The following is a 16278-nucleotide window of genomic DNA, read 5'->3' as shown; positions in this document are numbered from 1 at the left end:
TTATGCTGTGGATTTAGCATATTTTTTAAAACTAGTCAGATACAATTCGCAAGTGGAAATGCAAGATAAATTGACATTCTGCAAATTTTAAAATCCCACCCAACGTCAATTTACGTACAGAAAAAAATCAGCAACGTGTAGATGAGATTTCTTGAAATCTCATTTACTTTGGAGGTACTGTATTATGCTGCGTTTTTGCCGCACGATAATCCGCATGTAATACGCATCATGTTCATTTGACCTAAGGGTGTATTTACACAAGTCCTTTTTTTGCAGCAATTTTTGTAATCACAGTAAATTTTTGTAAAAAAACAACACAGTTTTGCTGCAATTACGAAATCACATTGAAAACCACTGCAAAACGACTCATGTAAATAAACCTTTATTCTCCTTTCTGGGATCTATCCCCACCTAATCTGTTCCAGCCCAATAATCGCACTATAACATTCCAAGGTAGCAAACTGCACATTACTACGTTGTGTGTCGCGATATGTACTACAATGCTGTGTGAGAACATATATCACTCTTCTTCCTCCCAGCTTGTGACTCACTCCCCCCGCCCTGTAGAATACCTACAACCTGTCCTTTGAAGGTGGGGCCAGGTGACTAGTGTGTACTCTCTCTGACACTCTACATAGCCGTGATGGCTTTGCCAGAACTATAAGGCAGGCAGAGTCCTAGGCCAGCTGGACCTTCACCCAGAACAACATGTATCCCAAAACAGAAGCTGTGTCCTCCCGTAGAGCACGGATTTTCTCAGCTGTCTTCTATGGAGTGAGCTCATTCCTGATAGTCCTGGTTAACAAGACTGTGCTCACCAGCTACAGGTAGGAAGAGAATATTACAGGGTCATGGAGGTAATAACATGGTGTAATTGTGGGGGGCTGCGAGTACACCATTAATCGGAGAGCAATAAGTGGTTGTATTATCAATCTGTTAAAGTGGCTTAAGTTAGGCTGAGCTTACACACAGAATGAAAATTTCTAATGTAATAATATTTTTGAGTATCAATGGGCAAAATAGCCAGCTCCAACTCCTCTGAAAAGGATCTGATCACTGTTGTTTCTATGAGGCTATGTTCACACGCTTAGCAAAAAACGTCTGAAAATACGGAGCTGTTTTCAAGGGGGAACAGCTCCTGATTTTCAGACTTTTTTTTAAAATTAACTAGCATTTTTCGCTGTGTTTCTTACGGCCGTTTTTGGAGCTGTTTTTCTATGGAGTCAATGAAAAACGGCTCAAGAAGTGACATTCACTTCTTTTTCGCGGCCGTTTTTTAACGCGGGCGTTTTGCAAAAAAATGCCCCGTCGTAACAGAACGCTGTTTTACCCATTGAAATCAATGGGCAGATGTTTGTAGGCGTTCTGCTTCCGATTTTACGGCCCGGAAAATGGCCGAAAATAAGCCGTGTAAACATACCCTAAGGTATGCCTCGAATTACGCCTGAAAAGACGGCTCCAATACGTCTGCAAACATCTGCCCATTGTTTGCAATGGGTCTTACGATGTTCTGTTCAGACGAGGTGTCATTTTACGCGTCGCTGTCAAAAGATGTCACGTAAAATTACGCCCGTGTCAAAGAACTGCAGGACACTTCTTGGGACGTTTTTGGAGCCGTTTTTCATTGACTCCAATGAAGAACAGCTCCAATTACGTCTGTAAAAGACGCCGCGAAAAACGCGAGTACATGCAAAAACTTCTGAAATTCAGGAACTGTTTTCGCCTGAAAACCGCTCAGTAATTTCAGACGTATTTTGCGTTGTCGTGTGAACATACCCTAACTGTATTATGTGACCAGTAGTTGGGTCAGAAAACCACACTGTAAAGAATAGCAGGGCTTTATTTCGCTACAATTAAAAAATTCCTGTAAAATTGTCCCATCTTGTCAAAATAAATCTGTGTGTAAATGTTTATCTAAGGCCCCATACACACGAACGTGCTTTTGCGGCCGCAATTCCTCCGAAAATCTGCGTGAGATTCTATTTCTATGGGCCCAAGCACACGACCGTGGTTTTCACGGCCCGTGCATGGCCCAGGAGCCAGGACCGCAGAAAGAACGGACATGTCTTATTACGGTCGTGTTCTGCAGTCCAGGCTCATAGAAAATAATGGACGCGGCCATGTGTACGGCACACGATTTGCGGGTGGCTCGCGGGTGACACTCCGCGGCCGTCCGGCCTGAAAATCACGGCCATGCACTTGGCTACGCTCGTGTGCATGAGGCCTAAGACAAATGTTCCGATTATTTTCAAATGAAGCCAGACGGACAATCTGCTAAGGGGCTGTTCACATCAGCGTTGGGCTTCCGTTCATCGGCAGTCCACTATGTTATTGTTTCCGTGAAAAAACCCTGAAACTTTATGGAATGGAAACAAACAGAAAGCAACTGCAACGGATGCATTACTATGGATTCTGTTTGGCTCAATGGCCCAATGCTGATGTGAACAAGCCCTAATTGTTGTGAGTCCAGCCACACATTTCACCTGCAGGGGGACTGTAGTATTACATGGTGCCCATTCAAATAAACCAGCGATTGTGTAATACATGGCCGGGTCCAGTTCACCAGAGCACAAGCTACTCTTCACACTGGCTAATAATGGGAAGGTCCTGAGCTCAGGACTCCCCTCTATGACATAAGCCCTTAGGGTATGCTCACACACAAAATTAAAAAGTCTCAAAATACGGAGCGGTTTTGAAGGGAAAACAGCTCCTGATTTCCAGACGTTTTTTATTCAAAGTCGCGTTTTTCGCAGCGTTTTTAACGGCCGTTTTTAGAGCTATTTCTCTATAGAGTCTATGAAAAACGGCTACAAAAACTTCTCAAGAAGTGACATGCACTTTTTCGCAAGCGTTTTTTTACGCAATCATTTTTCAAAACGGTCGCGAAAAAAAAGACCGCAAATACGGTTCCGGTGTCACCAGTATTCCACCCGTATTTACGGGCACGTTTTCGATGCAAAATTGCACTGCACTAATCGGCAGCCCCTTCTCTCTATCAGTGCAGGATAGAGAGAAGGGGCAGCCTTTCCGAGGTAAAAGAAATTCATACTTACCCGGCCTTTGCCTTTGTGACGCGTCCCTCTCTTGACATCCGGCCCGACATCCCTGGATGACGCGGCAATCCATGTGACCGCTGCAGCATGTGATTGGCCTGTGATTGGCTGCAGCGGTCACATGGGCTGAAACGTCATCCAGGGATGTCGGGCCGGATGTCGAGAGGGACGCGTCACCAAGGCAATGGCCGGGAGACCGGACTGGAGGAAGAAGCAGGAAGTTCTCGGTAAGTATGAACGTCTTCTTTTTTTTTTTTACAGGTTGCTCTATATTGTGATCGGAATTCACTGTCCAGGGTGCTGAAAGAGTTACTGCCGATCAGTTAACTCTTTCAGCACCCTGGACACTGACTATCCCCTGACGTCGCCTAGCAACGCTGCCGTAATGACGGGTGCACACATGTAGCCACCCGTCATTACGGGAGCTCCATAGACTTCTATGGGCTGCCCGTGCTATTATTACGGCCTGAAATAGGACATGTTCTATCTTTTTCAACGGCACGGGCACCTTCCCGTAAGACAACTGGAAGGTACCCGTGGCCAATAAAAGTCTATGAGCCCGTTATTACGGGTCGTATTTACGACCCGTAATAACGGGAGTTTTTACGGTCGTGTGCATGAGGCCTAACAGTGCATGTGGACAAGTTGTCTTTGCGTGCAAACTCCGAAAAATAAGTGTCCATTTAAGCAAACAACTTATTCTGATCTAATAGCATACCTGACATTAAACAACTCTGTAATTTACTCACTGTTAGGCCATGTTCATACAGGCCGGATATGCCGCGTAAAAGTACACAGCGTATCCGCCCCGGAACTTGCAGGGAATTCCGTCCGAAAAAACGCACCAAATTGTCGTTCCGTTGAAAAAGTATTTATACTGTTCTCCGTTGTCATAGCGAAGCGTCCCTTTGTTGTCCGTGCAGTCCGGCCTCCTGAGATGATGCTGCGGCCTGTGACCTGTGATTGGCTGCAGCGGTCACATAGGATGAAACGTCATCCCAGCAGGCTGACCTGGACGGAGAACAGGAGGAAGCGTTGCTATGGCAACGCCTGGTTGGCAAGTATAAACCTTTTTACTAATTTTGAACTCCTAAAAGTATTTTTTTTGTTTTTGATTTTTGCGACAGAATCACAGCTTTTTTTGCCGCAAAGATCATTTGCTATTTGTCGCAGGTTTTTCAGGTAAAAACCCCACCTAATTGTGCGTTTTTTTTGTCGCGGGCTTTTACAGTTTGATGCATAAATCAGTGCGTTTTCGTGCTGCGGGTTTTGGTGCGTTTTTTCTTACAACGGGGCAGATACAATTCGCAAGTGGAAACGCAAGATAAATTGACATGCTGCATATTCTAAAATACGCACCGCAGGTCAAATTTACGTGCCGAAAATAACCGCAGCATGTACATGAGATTTCCTGAAATCTCATTTACTTTTCTGGTACTGTATTACCCCGCAGATTTGCCGCACGCAAATACGTGCGGAAAAACCACACGTAATACGCATCGTGTGCAGTTGTGAAGTTACTGCCACTAGGGGTCTCTCTTCCTGTAATCTGCTGTCAAGCATTGTTTGTCTCTGGTTACAGAGCAGAATTGACGGCTGTAGAAGGTGGGTGTTTGTCAGTCCCTTCACTGCCTACTATATGTCTATGGAGAGGGAAGGGGGTGCAAAGAGTGTGACTCAAAAAGACATGCTGCATGTAAGTCTATGAAGGAGTGAGCAGGGGGGGAGCAGGCGCAGAGAGAAACACATAGATGTAATGGTAAGCTTTCTATGTCACCCCAGTGCTGGATTCTCAGCTCCACTGCTCGTTACTGCTGTATAATGTTCTGCATACTGCTGCAGCTTCTATATATGCGATAGATAGTAATAGGAGAGCGGAATTCTCCTCTTCTATGTGTGCAGTGTATAGAAGACATGATAGCCGTTAGGCTCCCCCCAGTAGCCCAGTGACAACTGAGAATTAGAAATACAGCCTGCAGAGGGAAAACTGCTAAATAATGTCACGTGCAAGTCATATAATGGTCAGAAATAGTGTTATTCCTCATGTACACACATTTGCAGGTAATTCTGGAAAGTCATCTGAAAAGTTAAGTACGCTTTAAGGCCTTATTGACATGAGGGTGTCCGATTTCTGTCGGGTGTAATAAGGAATTTTAGCATAGGGAACAGTGGCATTGTTGTATACCTTAGCATTAGGTGTTTCCGGTGCGGTTATCGCGGACTCTAGTGTGTTTTAGGGTCAAAACTACTGTTATGCCCATGTTTAAATGCTGATTCCGGATTGATATCTTTACAATATACTGAGTCATAGAGTGTTCACAACTGAATCAGGACTTGGTAGTTATTGTTTAATACATTTTTAATACACACGGTGGGGCTTTTCACAGTGGTGAGTGTACCCCTGTTTTTAGAGAGTTATAAAATAAAGATATATTTTACTCATATATCACTTCAGTGAATCTACTAACTTTCTTATATTGTGGGAGCACAATTATATGTATCGTTTAATACAGTGAATTATTGTCCGATTTCTGTCCACACAAAAATTGACAAATTTTCATGCATATAAATGTCCGTCTTGTGTCTGTGATTTCCATGTGTCATCCGTTTTTTCTCTTCTGCAAGCACTTATTTCTTTTACTTTTTGCTTTCTACACTTGTTTAGCAACTGATCCATAAAAACCGGACAAAAACCCTGTGTGAAGGCGACCTAAATGCACCCTTAGGGTAGGAACACACACGGCGTGTTCTGGGCGGGTACGCTGCATCAAGCTTCGCAGCGTTTCCGCCCTGAACACAGCAGAGAATGCCATCCAAAAAAACGCACCACATTGTGGTGCGCTTTTCCGGCTGAATTTCCTCTGCGTAATGCAGCGCCAGGAAAAAAACAACAAAAAACATTCATACTCACACCCTCCCTCTTTTCTGCGCGTAGTCCGGCCTCCTGGGATGATGTTGAAGGCCATGTGTCTGCTGCAGCAGTCACATGGGAAGAAACGTCATCCCAGGAGGCCAGACTGGAGAAGAAGCAGGGAACTCTGGGTAAGTATAACTTTATTTATTTTTTTCTTACTTGCGATTTTTGCGGCGCAACAGAAGATCTGCGATTCCGCAGCGTTAATTGACATGCTGCGGTTGAGGAAACAGCACTGCAGGTCAATTTATGTGCGGTTTTTTTCATCGCCATTTTTCCGCTGTGTGGGGTTGAGATTTGTTGAAATCTCACCCACAGTGGTGCTACGGTATTACGCGAAATATTTTCCGCAATTAATCCGTTGTGGAAAATCCGCAGTGCTTACGCGGTGTGTGTTCGTACCCTCATAGTGCCTTTAAAAGATGACTGCCAAGGCAGTTCAATTTGCAGCTGTTTTTGGAAAACATTAAGTCGTGTTTGTGATGAGCATTGGACAATAATCACGCTATCTACCGCTCACTTGTTTAGCAAGTATACCAAGTTTCAAGTAATCTAGATCTGGTTGCTTGTGAACACCGATTGACCTTTCAGTAAATTCTACAATACAGTACACACAATGAGGCTAAGTGCACATGGCATAAGTACAGGCTGAAACCCAGGCAATTTTGGAGCTGATTTTCAAAGCTTTTTTTAATTTTTGCATGTGTTTTCGAAGTGTATTTTGAGGCATTTTTTTGAGGTGACAATAGGAAAAATCAGCTTGCACAACACTTCAAGTTAAATGTCACGTTTTTAACTCCACAGTGTAAACATTTGTGAATTACACAGCATATTCCCCATTTAAATCAATGGGAAGCTGTTTGCAGGTGTATTTCGGAGTTTAATATGACCGTTTTGCTCTCCGAAATATGCCTGAAAATAAGCCATATGTACACGGCCTGAAACTTTGTGTGGACTTTTTAAGACAAAAATGGTTTGGATCCCCAAAAAGTTTTTTCTTTATAAAGTTCCTTTTTTTGGGATCCACAAGGCCTAAAAAAGCGGTAATAACCTGTGTGCCTTTGTGCCACATTAATCCATAATAAACGCAGCCTAGTTTGGGCCTTAAGGACGCAAAGTTTTTTTTTTTTTTCATTTCCGCTTTTGGAAAGTTATAACTTTTTTACATTTTTCTGTCAACATAGTTGTATGAGGGCTTTTGTTTGCAGGCCTAGTTGTATTTCTAAATGGCACAATTTTTGGTAGATATAATGCATTGAATAACTTTTAGGGTATGTGCACGCAAACTCAAAAACTTCTTTTAAGCCACTCGCATTTTTCGCTGCGTTTTTTACGGCTTTTTTTGGAGCGGTTAATGAAAAACGGCTCCAAAAACGTCTCAAGAAGTGACATGCGCTTCTTTTTTGTGGCCGTTTTTTACACGCCTGTTTTTCAAAACGGCTGCATAAAAAAACAGCCCATTGGAACAGAACTCCGTATTTCTCATTGAAATCAATGGGCAGATGTTTGGAGGCGTTCTAAAATAAGCCATGTGAACATACCCTTATTAACCTTTTTGGGAGGGATGGAGAAAAACAGCAATTCTGCCATTGTTTTGCTTTTATGGTATTCAGCATGCGGTATAAATAACATAACTTTTATTTATGGGTCTATACAATTGCGGCAATAGCAGATTTAGATCATATAGAATATTTCTTTATGCTTTACTACTTTTGCACAGTAAAAGCACTTTATTTTTATTTTTTTACGCCATTCACTGGAAGGGGTTAAAGGGGTTTTCCCACCAAACACATCTTTTACCTAGCTACAAGATAGTTTTTTTTTTTCCTTAAGCGTGTTCGGTCCGTGATATACGATATTTATCGGAGTTACGGAAACACCCAAGTGCAGTGCTGTTATGTTTCGGTAAGGTCTCATTCACACTTGTTTGTTTTGCTTCAGAATTTCAAGACAAAATGTCAGGTGTCTTTTATAGTTTATAGTTTTATCTAATTAAAGTTTTCTCTGTGTAGGTTCCACTACTGGTTTTGGTTTACAAATCCTGAAGTAAAATACTGATCACAATACTGCCATGTGAAAGTGGCCTTAGGCCTCATGCACACGGCCATGGCGTAAACACGGCCCGCGATTCCAGGCACGGCCGGCCGCGGGCCACATTGTCGGGGCTGTTCTCCCATACAAATCATGGGAGCACGGCCCGTAAAAAACAAAAAGTAGGATATGCTCCATAATTCCCGGCACAGTTCTACGGACACCTATCCGTAGCGATACGGAAAGGTGTCCGCGGCCAATAGAAACGGGCGGGTCCGTAATTGCATGGGGCCTTACTCCCATACATTTTGTATGGAGTGACAGCACTCCTCTTCAATCCTCCTCACACAAACGACCTGGGTGAGGATGCGTTTGATTTTACTAGTTGGTGGGGGTGCCACAGACCACTTTTTATGAAATAGTACGTGGGTAGGTGATATGTGTTTAGAGGGTAAATCCCTTTAAGAATATCTGCTAAAGTCAATTGTAATGCATGCACACAAGCGTGGTAATGCAGCAGCATGCAAATACTTGAGGTTTTGGTAGATGTTCTGCCAAATTTTTTTTTGCATTTATTACAGTTCTAGAAAATATTTCTGGAACAGTTTGACATAACTACTACAATAAAATTGACATTCAATAGTGTATTCTCCATTAAAAACTTTAAATTTTTTTCTTTTTTTAAGGTTTCCGTCTTCAGCATTTCTTGGAGTTGGCCAGGTAGGTCTACAAATGAAACTAAATCTGACCGTACAAAGAGTGCAAAAAACAAAACCCAGTGGTGTCAGGATCACAAATGTGTGGACATGTAGCAAAATTAATTGAAAATTTTCCATCCGGATTTGCGGGCAGAACATTTGCTGCGAGAAGACTGTTGCAGGCAAGTGGATAAGATTTTAAAAATCTCACCCACGTGCTGCTGAGCATTCTCCACATGGAAATCTACGCATGCTGCAGATTTTCAAATCCGCAGCATGCTCATTTTGTTTTGTATTTTTAATGCAGATTTCACCCTTTTCAATGTAGAAGGGTTAAAATCTGCAGCAAAATCCACACAACATGTTTGGATTTTACTGTGTAAATGCTGTGAAAATGTGAGAAAATCTGCAACAAATGCGCTACGTGTGTCGGTACTGGCTGGATACACATACATCTGTTTGCTGCATTTTTCAGTTATATTGTCAGTGATCCATGGCAGGTGCAATTGAGGGGGGCTTGGTTGGTTTATGCTAGATTCCCACATTCAGTTTTGATGCTGAGCCAAAGCCAGCAGTGGCTACAAAAAAGAGGAGATGTTTTAGTTTTTTATTTACACCTCTTCTATATCCACTCCTGGCTTTGGCTCAAAAAACCATATCAAAAACATACCTTAGATCTCATTCACACAGGGTTTTTGTCTGGTGTTTAAAAGTGCATGTAAGAACATCAGCTTTTTTAAGGGTAAATTCACACGCTGCAGATTTGCCGTGCAGATTCCACACTGCAAATCCACAAGCTCTGGCTACCATGACCCTGTATGAGAAACTGCTTTTCCTTAGGCCGGGTTTCCACGTAGCATAAACGCTGCAGAATTTCTGCAACTGAAATCTGTGCGAATATTCCGCAGCATTTACAGTAGCGGCAAAGTGGATGAGATTTTGAAAATTGAATGGCCACGTTGCGAAAAAAACAAACCGCAAAACATTACCAAATTGACCTGCGGTGCAGAATTTAAATCCGCAGCATGTCAATTTTTACACAGCATATCCGACCTGTGTCCCCATTTCACTGCATTTTTAGCTACGTTTCTACACCAAATGTTTGCTGTTCGTATATAGGAAAATATTCTCAACACAAATTGAGTTTTATTATAGAAACGCTTCTTTGGCGTTTTTTATCCCGTCCGTGTTCTTTGTAAAATGTAGTGTGGGTATTGCGGCTGTTACACAGACACCAAAATGTGCCAATATTATGACCTTCAGAATGCGGCCTTACAAAATGTTATGAATTAACTCCTTGTTGCTTCAATATTCAAAGAAGCACTCTCTATTTTACTTTATAATAGTGTGAAGTGCTTGCTTTGAGATCTGCTGGAGTTACCATAAGGCTAGGCATACATTTTAGATAGCTGTCGGCTGAACGCTTGCTCAGCCGACAACTATTCCTCCCGACTCCCCCATACACGTGCGCGCTTGACTTGGATCAGAGAGAAAGCCGCTGCTAGACTCCTTATGGCAGCGACTTATCTAATAATGAACAAAAGGATCGGGCATGTTGAAATTCAACATTCCTGGCCCTTCTCTACCCCGACATCTGGACACCACCGTACACAATAGATGATCGGCCGATCCCGCTGAAAACGGCAGGTTCGGCTGACATACATCTAATGTGTTTGGCCAGTTTAACAAATGAACAGATCTCTTTATACTAAAAACATGGCATCTCTTGGTAGTAGCTAGAGTAGTGATACTACAAAATTGTAAATTCTATACCGTAGCCTTAAGAGTAAATTTGATGAACATCCACATGAGTATTTCAGGTCCATATTTTTGGAAATCCCAAAGGAAAGGGTTTCTAATTTCCTCCTACTAGTATCAGCAGTTACTGTTTTGGTAAAATAAGACAAAAGGTATCTCCGGTGCAGTTGTGTAAACTAGCCCTAAGTATTTTTTTTGTTTCATTAATTCAAAAATCTTTCAGTTTGTAGCAGACGCATTATCTGTTTATGTGCAACATGTAGGGGAAAAGAATGGTTGGCACTACCTTTTAATTGCGGCGCCACAGGCTCATATGCTTGCAGGGACTTTTGGTTCGATAGCCTTTGTATGGCGATGCTCAGTGCATATGAAAGACAGGTATAAGCAAATATTCAACATGTAGAAAAATAGACTGCTTGGCACTCAAAAATCCTTGTGCAAGTGGTGAGTGCCGTGCAGTCTATTTTTCTACATGTTGAGCATTATCTGTTTACTAGTTACTAAAATGATGTCTCTGCTTTATTAGATGGGATTCACCATTCTTGTGTTGTACATCGGAAAGGTGAAAGGAATAATCACATTCCCAGATTTTGACAGAGAGATCCCAAGAAAGGTGAGTATTTACTATTTCTGATACAGGAAAATATATCAAATATAGTATGATAGAATTGACAATTTGCTACTAGGCATCTGGTGACTTTTGAACCTCAGTCTTAAAGGGACTTACATGCATACACGTCACAAGACTTCACATCTTACTTATTCTCTGAACGACTGGTTTGGTGTGGGAATTAATCCACTGGTTTTGTGTGCGAACTAATATTATAAATGTTTTTTAAAGAATTGTGAAATATTCTGCATTTCTAAAACCTTTCAGGTGACATCACTATGGTATATTTACAAAGGACAAGAATCGAAGAAGTGTCCATGAAATAACACCAGACCCCCCCCCCCCTACAGTTCTACTGAACCAAATTTACAGCACCATAGTTGCCATAGTGTGGTTCTGGAATAAGGACAAATAAACACTCCTAAAGCCGTATACACATATTACAGATCTATTTTATGTATCCGTAATACGCCGCCCATAGTCTATGTACTGTACCTCTGTTTTTTTCTCTCAATTGTTACGTATATAAATGAAAAAAAATGGTGGAAAACAGCATATGGCCTCTTGGTGCCACCTGGCTTTGCTATGTGCACAAGGCTTTAGGTGGTATTTTACTGCAGTTAAGCTAGCGATATCTACTATAGCTCAATCGTGTCTGAGAGAATGTGAACAAAAAGGCCCCCTCACCCAAAATCAATGTCTGACAAACTCAATATTGGAATTTTAACTCCTTTCTTTCTACTGTCATACTCTGGATGACCTCTCCTCATTCACAAACGCTGTTGTACTGACAGAACTGCTGCCGCAGCTGAGGTGTAGCACTTAGGGCATGCCCAGACGTGGCGGATTTCTTCCGCCACTGTCCGCATCAATGCCGCACAGAATCTGCGTTGCAGATTCTGTTGCGGCTCTGCCTAAAATGGGCCTTAAATTGATGCGGACTAGCTGTTGCGTAATGAGGGGGAAGAGGGCTTCCCTTCTCTCTATCAGTGCAGGATAGAGAGAAGGGACAGCCCTTTCCCTAGTAAAAGAAAAAAGAAATTCATACTTACCCGGCCGTTGTCTTGGTGACGCGTCCCTCTTTCGCCATCCAGCCCAACCTCCCTGGATGACGCGGCAGTCCATGTGACCGCTGCAGCCTGTGATTCGCCTGTGATTGGCTGCAACCGTCACTTGGACTGAAACGTCATCCTGGGAGGCCGCACTGGAGGAAGAAGCAGGGAGTTCTCGGTAAGTAGGAACTTCTATTTTTTTTTTACAGGTTGATGTATATTGTGATCGGAGGTCACTGTCCAGGGTGCAGAAACAGTTACTGTCGATCGCTTAACTCTTTCAGCACCCTGGACAGTGACTATTTACTGACGTCGCCTAGCAACGCTCCCGTAATTATGGGTGCACACACGTAGTCACCCGTAATTATGGGTGCACACACGTAGTCACCCGTAATTATGGGTGCATACACGTAGTCACCCGTAATTACGGGAGCCCCATTGACTTCCTCAGTTTGGCTGTAGACCTAGAAATACATAGGTCCAGCCAGAATGAAGAAATGTCATGTTAGTAAAACCAATACGCTCCGCAGCACACATAACATCTGCGGACTTCATTGCGGAATTTTGACTCTCCATTGAACTCAATGGAGAAATTCCGCAATCAGTCCGCAACAAGTCCACTACACGTCCGCAACAACCATTGTATGCTGCGGACACCAAATTCCGCGCCGCAGCCTATGCTACGCAGCGGAATTGTCCGCAACGTGTAAACGAACACAACTAAAAAGCTGTGGAAGGCAATGGAGAAACATGTACGCTGCGGATTTCCGCTGCGGACTGTCCACAGCGGAATTCCAGAGCAATTCCGCTACGTGTGGTCATGCCCTCAGGGTAAGGCCACACGGAGTGTCCCTGAAAACGGTCGCAACGCACCCAACAACTGCGCTGGCACGATGTAGGCACGGATGTCAATTACCTTGTTAAGGGGTATTCTGGTTACATGCTCATGCGCACTGCCTCTCCATTCATTCTCTATGGGAGTGCCGGAGAATTCCGAGTGCAGTGTTTGGCTTTTTCCGGCGCTGCCATAGAGAATGAATAGGGGTAACTTGTTGTAACCTGGAAAATCTTGCGGCCATAAAGGGTGTATTAATTCATGGCCGCACGATTTTGCAGATAATGGGACGGTTTACCCGCATTAACGTGAGGCCACTACATGGTGCCGGCGCAGTTGTTGGCCGCGTTGCGACAGTGTCAGGGCAGCTCCGTGTGGCCTTACCCTTACTATGTGAAAAGGGGAAAAACTGGTTGATAAATAAAAAAGCTCATTGCCTCATCCATGCAAATGGGCAAAATATCGCACAATGTATTGACTGCTGTAGGATCCGTCTGCTCTCTCGTGGGAGACATTTTCCATCAATGATTATGTAGCCGAAATCTTTTCTTTTCACAAACTATAGAAAAATACAGCAAATTTCATGTAACACTAATAGAAAATAGTCTGTGAAATATTGCACAGTATATAGCCAACCTCCGTTTCATTGGATACAGTGCTGACTGGGCACAAACGTACAAGGAAACCAGAAGCAATTTTTAAACTTAATCTCACTTCTTTCTGTTTGCAGTTATTTCCTTTACCCTTATTATACATTGGTAATCATTTAACAGGATTATCAAGTACACAGAAGCTAAGGTAAGGAAACAGTTTTTGATCTTTTCACCTAGCTGAATTGAGATTCCATCTGTGTAAAGTCATGTACGTGTGAAATAGGAACACGTCATAACCGGAACAATGCACACACAATAGATATCTCAACTACATTCAGTGATGTTTGCCAGGCCTTTTGGGGGCCTCAGAAATCTGCCCCTCCCAATGGACATGATTACAATGCCTAGGGAATATAGCTGACTGTAAAAAAAAAAAATATATAAAAGAAAATATAAAGCCTGAAATCCAGTCCTGTGGGCTTAGGCTAAGCTCACATCCCGTTTTGTGCACACGTTTGTGGTATTCGACCACACATATATGTTTTTAAAGTTACAAAAACGTATGCGTTTATAACATACACTTTTTTCGTAGTATATGTTGTATACGTTTTTATAGATTTGTGTCCGTTCTTACGTCTAAAAACGTATACTTTACAAAGTTTGATTTAGCTCAAGAACAAAAAGGAAAAGTCAAGATTTCCCATAGATGGTGACAAAAACGTATACGTTTTATGTATGCAAAAGTAGGGTTTAAGATTGCATAGGTCGGCCATATGTCGCCATTGACTTCAATACAAAGAAAACTTATACGTGGGGTATACGTTTTGGAAAAGTACTAAAAAGCGTAGTAGACTACGCTTTTCAGGACATGGGGGTAAAAAAAGAATAGAATGTAAGTACACAAAACGTATGCACAAACTACACCATTAGGGCGTCCGTCCTGACCATAGAAACCAATGTACGCGCTGTGGTAGACGTTTTCACACTGTTTTTTCATGTCAAAGTGTGCACACCAGACGTACAGTGAAAACGTGATGTGAGCTTAGCCTTTTTTCCTATGTGTGTGATTTGGTTTTAGTTCTCTCCTCCATCTGTATTCTAGTAAAGTGACTGCTGCAACACATGTAACAGTGTTTGTATGGAGAGGAGAGAAAATGCTATAACACCTGTAGGGTGCCATATGAAGCCCCTTAACTGCCGCAGGTATGGGTGGTTGTTAAGAGGATTTATTCTGGAGGGCGTACATTTACAGAGCTCCAAAATAGCGACTGCTCTGAGAATTGTACAACTACAGTTTGTGTGCCTAGCTGGCAGTAAAGAAGGCAGCACTAAAGGGGTTTCCTGGGATTTTCAATTGAAGGCCCGTTCTTGGGCTATGCCATCAATGTATGATTGGTGAGAGTCTGATTTCTTTATCGCCGCAGTACCTTTACACAGCGATGTCCATACGAGTGTGTTTGTGCTTGGTATTACAGCTCCGCCCCGCGAAACCTTGTTAAGTTGAATGGGCTGAGCTGCAGTGCCAGGCACAGCCACACTTGTATGGATGTCGCTGTGCGGAGTACTGTGGTGGAGGGACTGCAGCGCCCACCGATCATACTTTGGCTTTCTTAAGCATAGGTCATCAATTGAAAATCTTGCAATACCCCTTTAAAAACATATGTTGTATGTCAATATCTCTATTGGTCCTAGCGATCAGATCACTGCAACAGCTGTCATGTGACCCACACCACACAGTTCTGATTGTGACAATTATCACTTCTCAGCCCATCTTACCCTAGAAGGGTGGGTTCACACGTCATGGGCAAAATGTGTTTGTTTCCCCTGCAAAACAAGTGCAGTTTTGCTGCAGTTTTTGGCAAAAAATGCATTTTGATGGCGACGTGTAAACCCCGCCTATCTGGCTCTGCTATGACAGCTGTTAAGGGTATGTTCACACGCAGTGTTTTCAGACGTAATTCGGGCATTTTACGCCTCGAATTACGCCTGAAAAAAGTCCCTAATACGCCTACAAAAATCTGCCCATTGCTTTCAATGGGTTTTATGATGTTCTGTTCCCACGAGGTGTAATTTTACGTGTCACTGTTAAAAGACGGCGCGTAAAATGACGGCTCGTCAAAAGAAGTGAAGGACACTTCCTGTGACGTTTTTGGAGCTGTTTTTCATAGACTCTATTGAAAACCGCTCTAAAAACGGCCGGAAAAAACGCAGCGAAAAACGCGAGTTGCTCAAAAAACTTCTGAAAGCTCCGTATTTTCAGACGTTTTTTCTTAAGCGTGCGAACATACCCTGACAGTGTTACATCTTTTCTTTCTGACCCTTTTTGAAAAGTTGTGAAAAAGACACAAAACAACTTTAACAGCATAAAAGATAAGACGTCATAGCCATTTAACCAACACCTGCAGAAAATGGCTAAAAGTGTAAGTGATCTTAAGATATACCACTGATATTACAAGCTTATACCTAAAATTATTATATAACCAGAACTGCTGCCTTTTATATGTTGGGTCAGAGAATTCTAGTGGTTGGAAAATATACGTTCCTTGGCACTGCCCCGGAATATAGGTGTATTATTCCCTTTTGCTGACAAGCTTCATGCATTAGATTCACAGAAATAGGTATTTGAATGAAAAACCAGGTTTATTAATAAATGCCACTTAAAGAGGGTGTTAACAAATGAAGTACTGACTAAACATTTACTTTGAAGTTGGGTAAACACTCCACATTTGTCCAG

The 16278-nt window shown here is 42.6% G+C and overlaps 1 protein-coding gene across 1 annotated transcript in view; it reads left to right on the top strand.

The window, feature by feature from the left end:
- Window positions 1-626: 626 nt before the first annotated feature.
- Window positions 627-16278, top strand: part of SLC35D2 (solute carrier family 35 member D2) — a 49596-nt gene continuing 33944 nt past the window's right edge. The window contains exons 1-4 of the mRNA XM_075852408.1: window positions 627-827; window positions 8685-8718; window positions 10981-11067; window positions 13682-13749. Of these exons, the coding sequence (XP_075708523.1) occupies window positions 709-827; window positions 8685-8718; window positions 10981-11067; window positions 13682-13749 (308 nt within the window). The 5' untranslated portion in view covers window positions 627-708. The remainder of the gene's footprint in view (window positions 828-8684; window positions 8719-10980; window positions 11068-13681; window positions 13750-16278) is intronic.

Source organism: Rhinoderma darwinii, chromosome 1, assembly GCF_050947455.1.
Source record: "Rhinoderma darwinii isolate aRhiDar2 chromosome 1, aRhiDar2.hap1, whole genome shotgun sequence".
NCBI classification, from domain to species: Eukaryota; Metazoa; Chordata; class Amphibia; order Anura; family Rhinodermatidae; genus Rhinoderma; species Rhinoderma darwinii.
The sequence above is the reverse complement of the archived record's forward strand: the minus strand, read 5'-3'. Positions and strand labels throughout refer to the sequence as shown.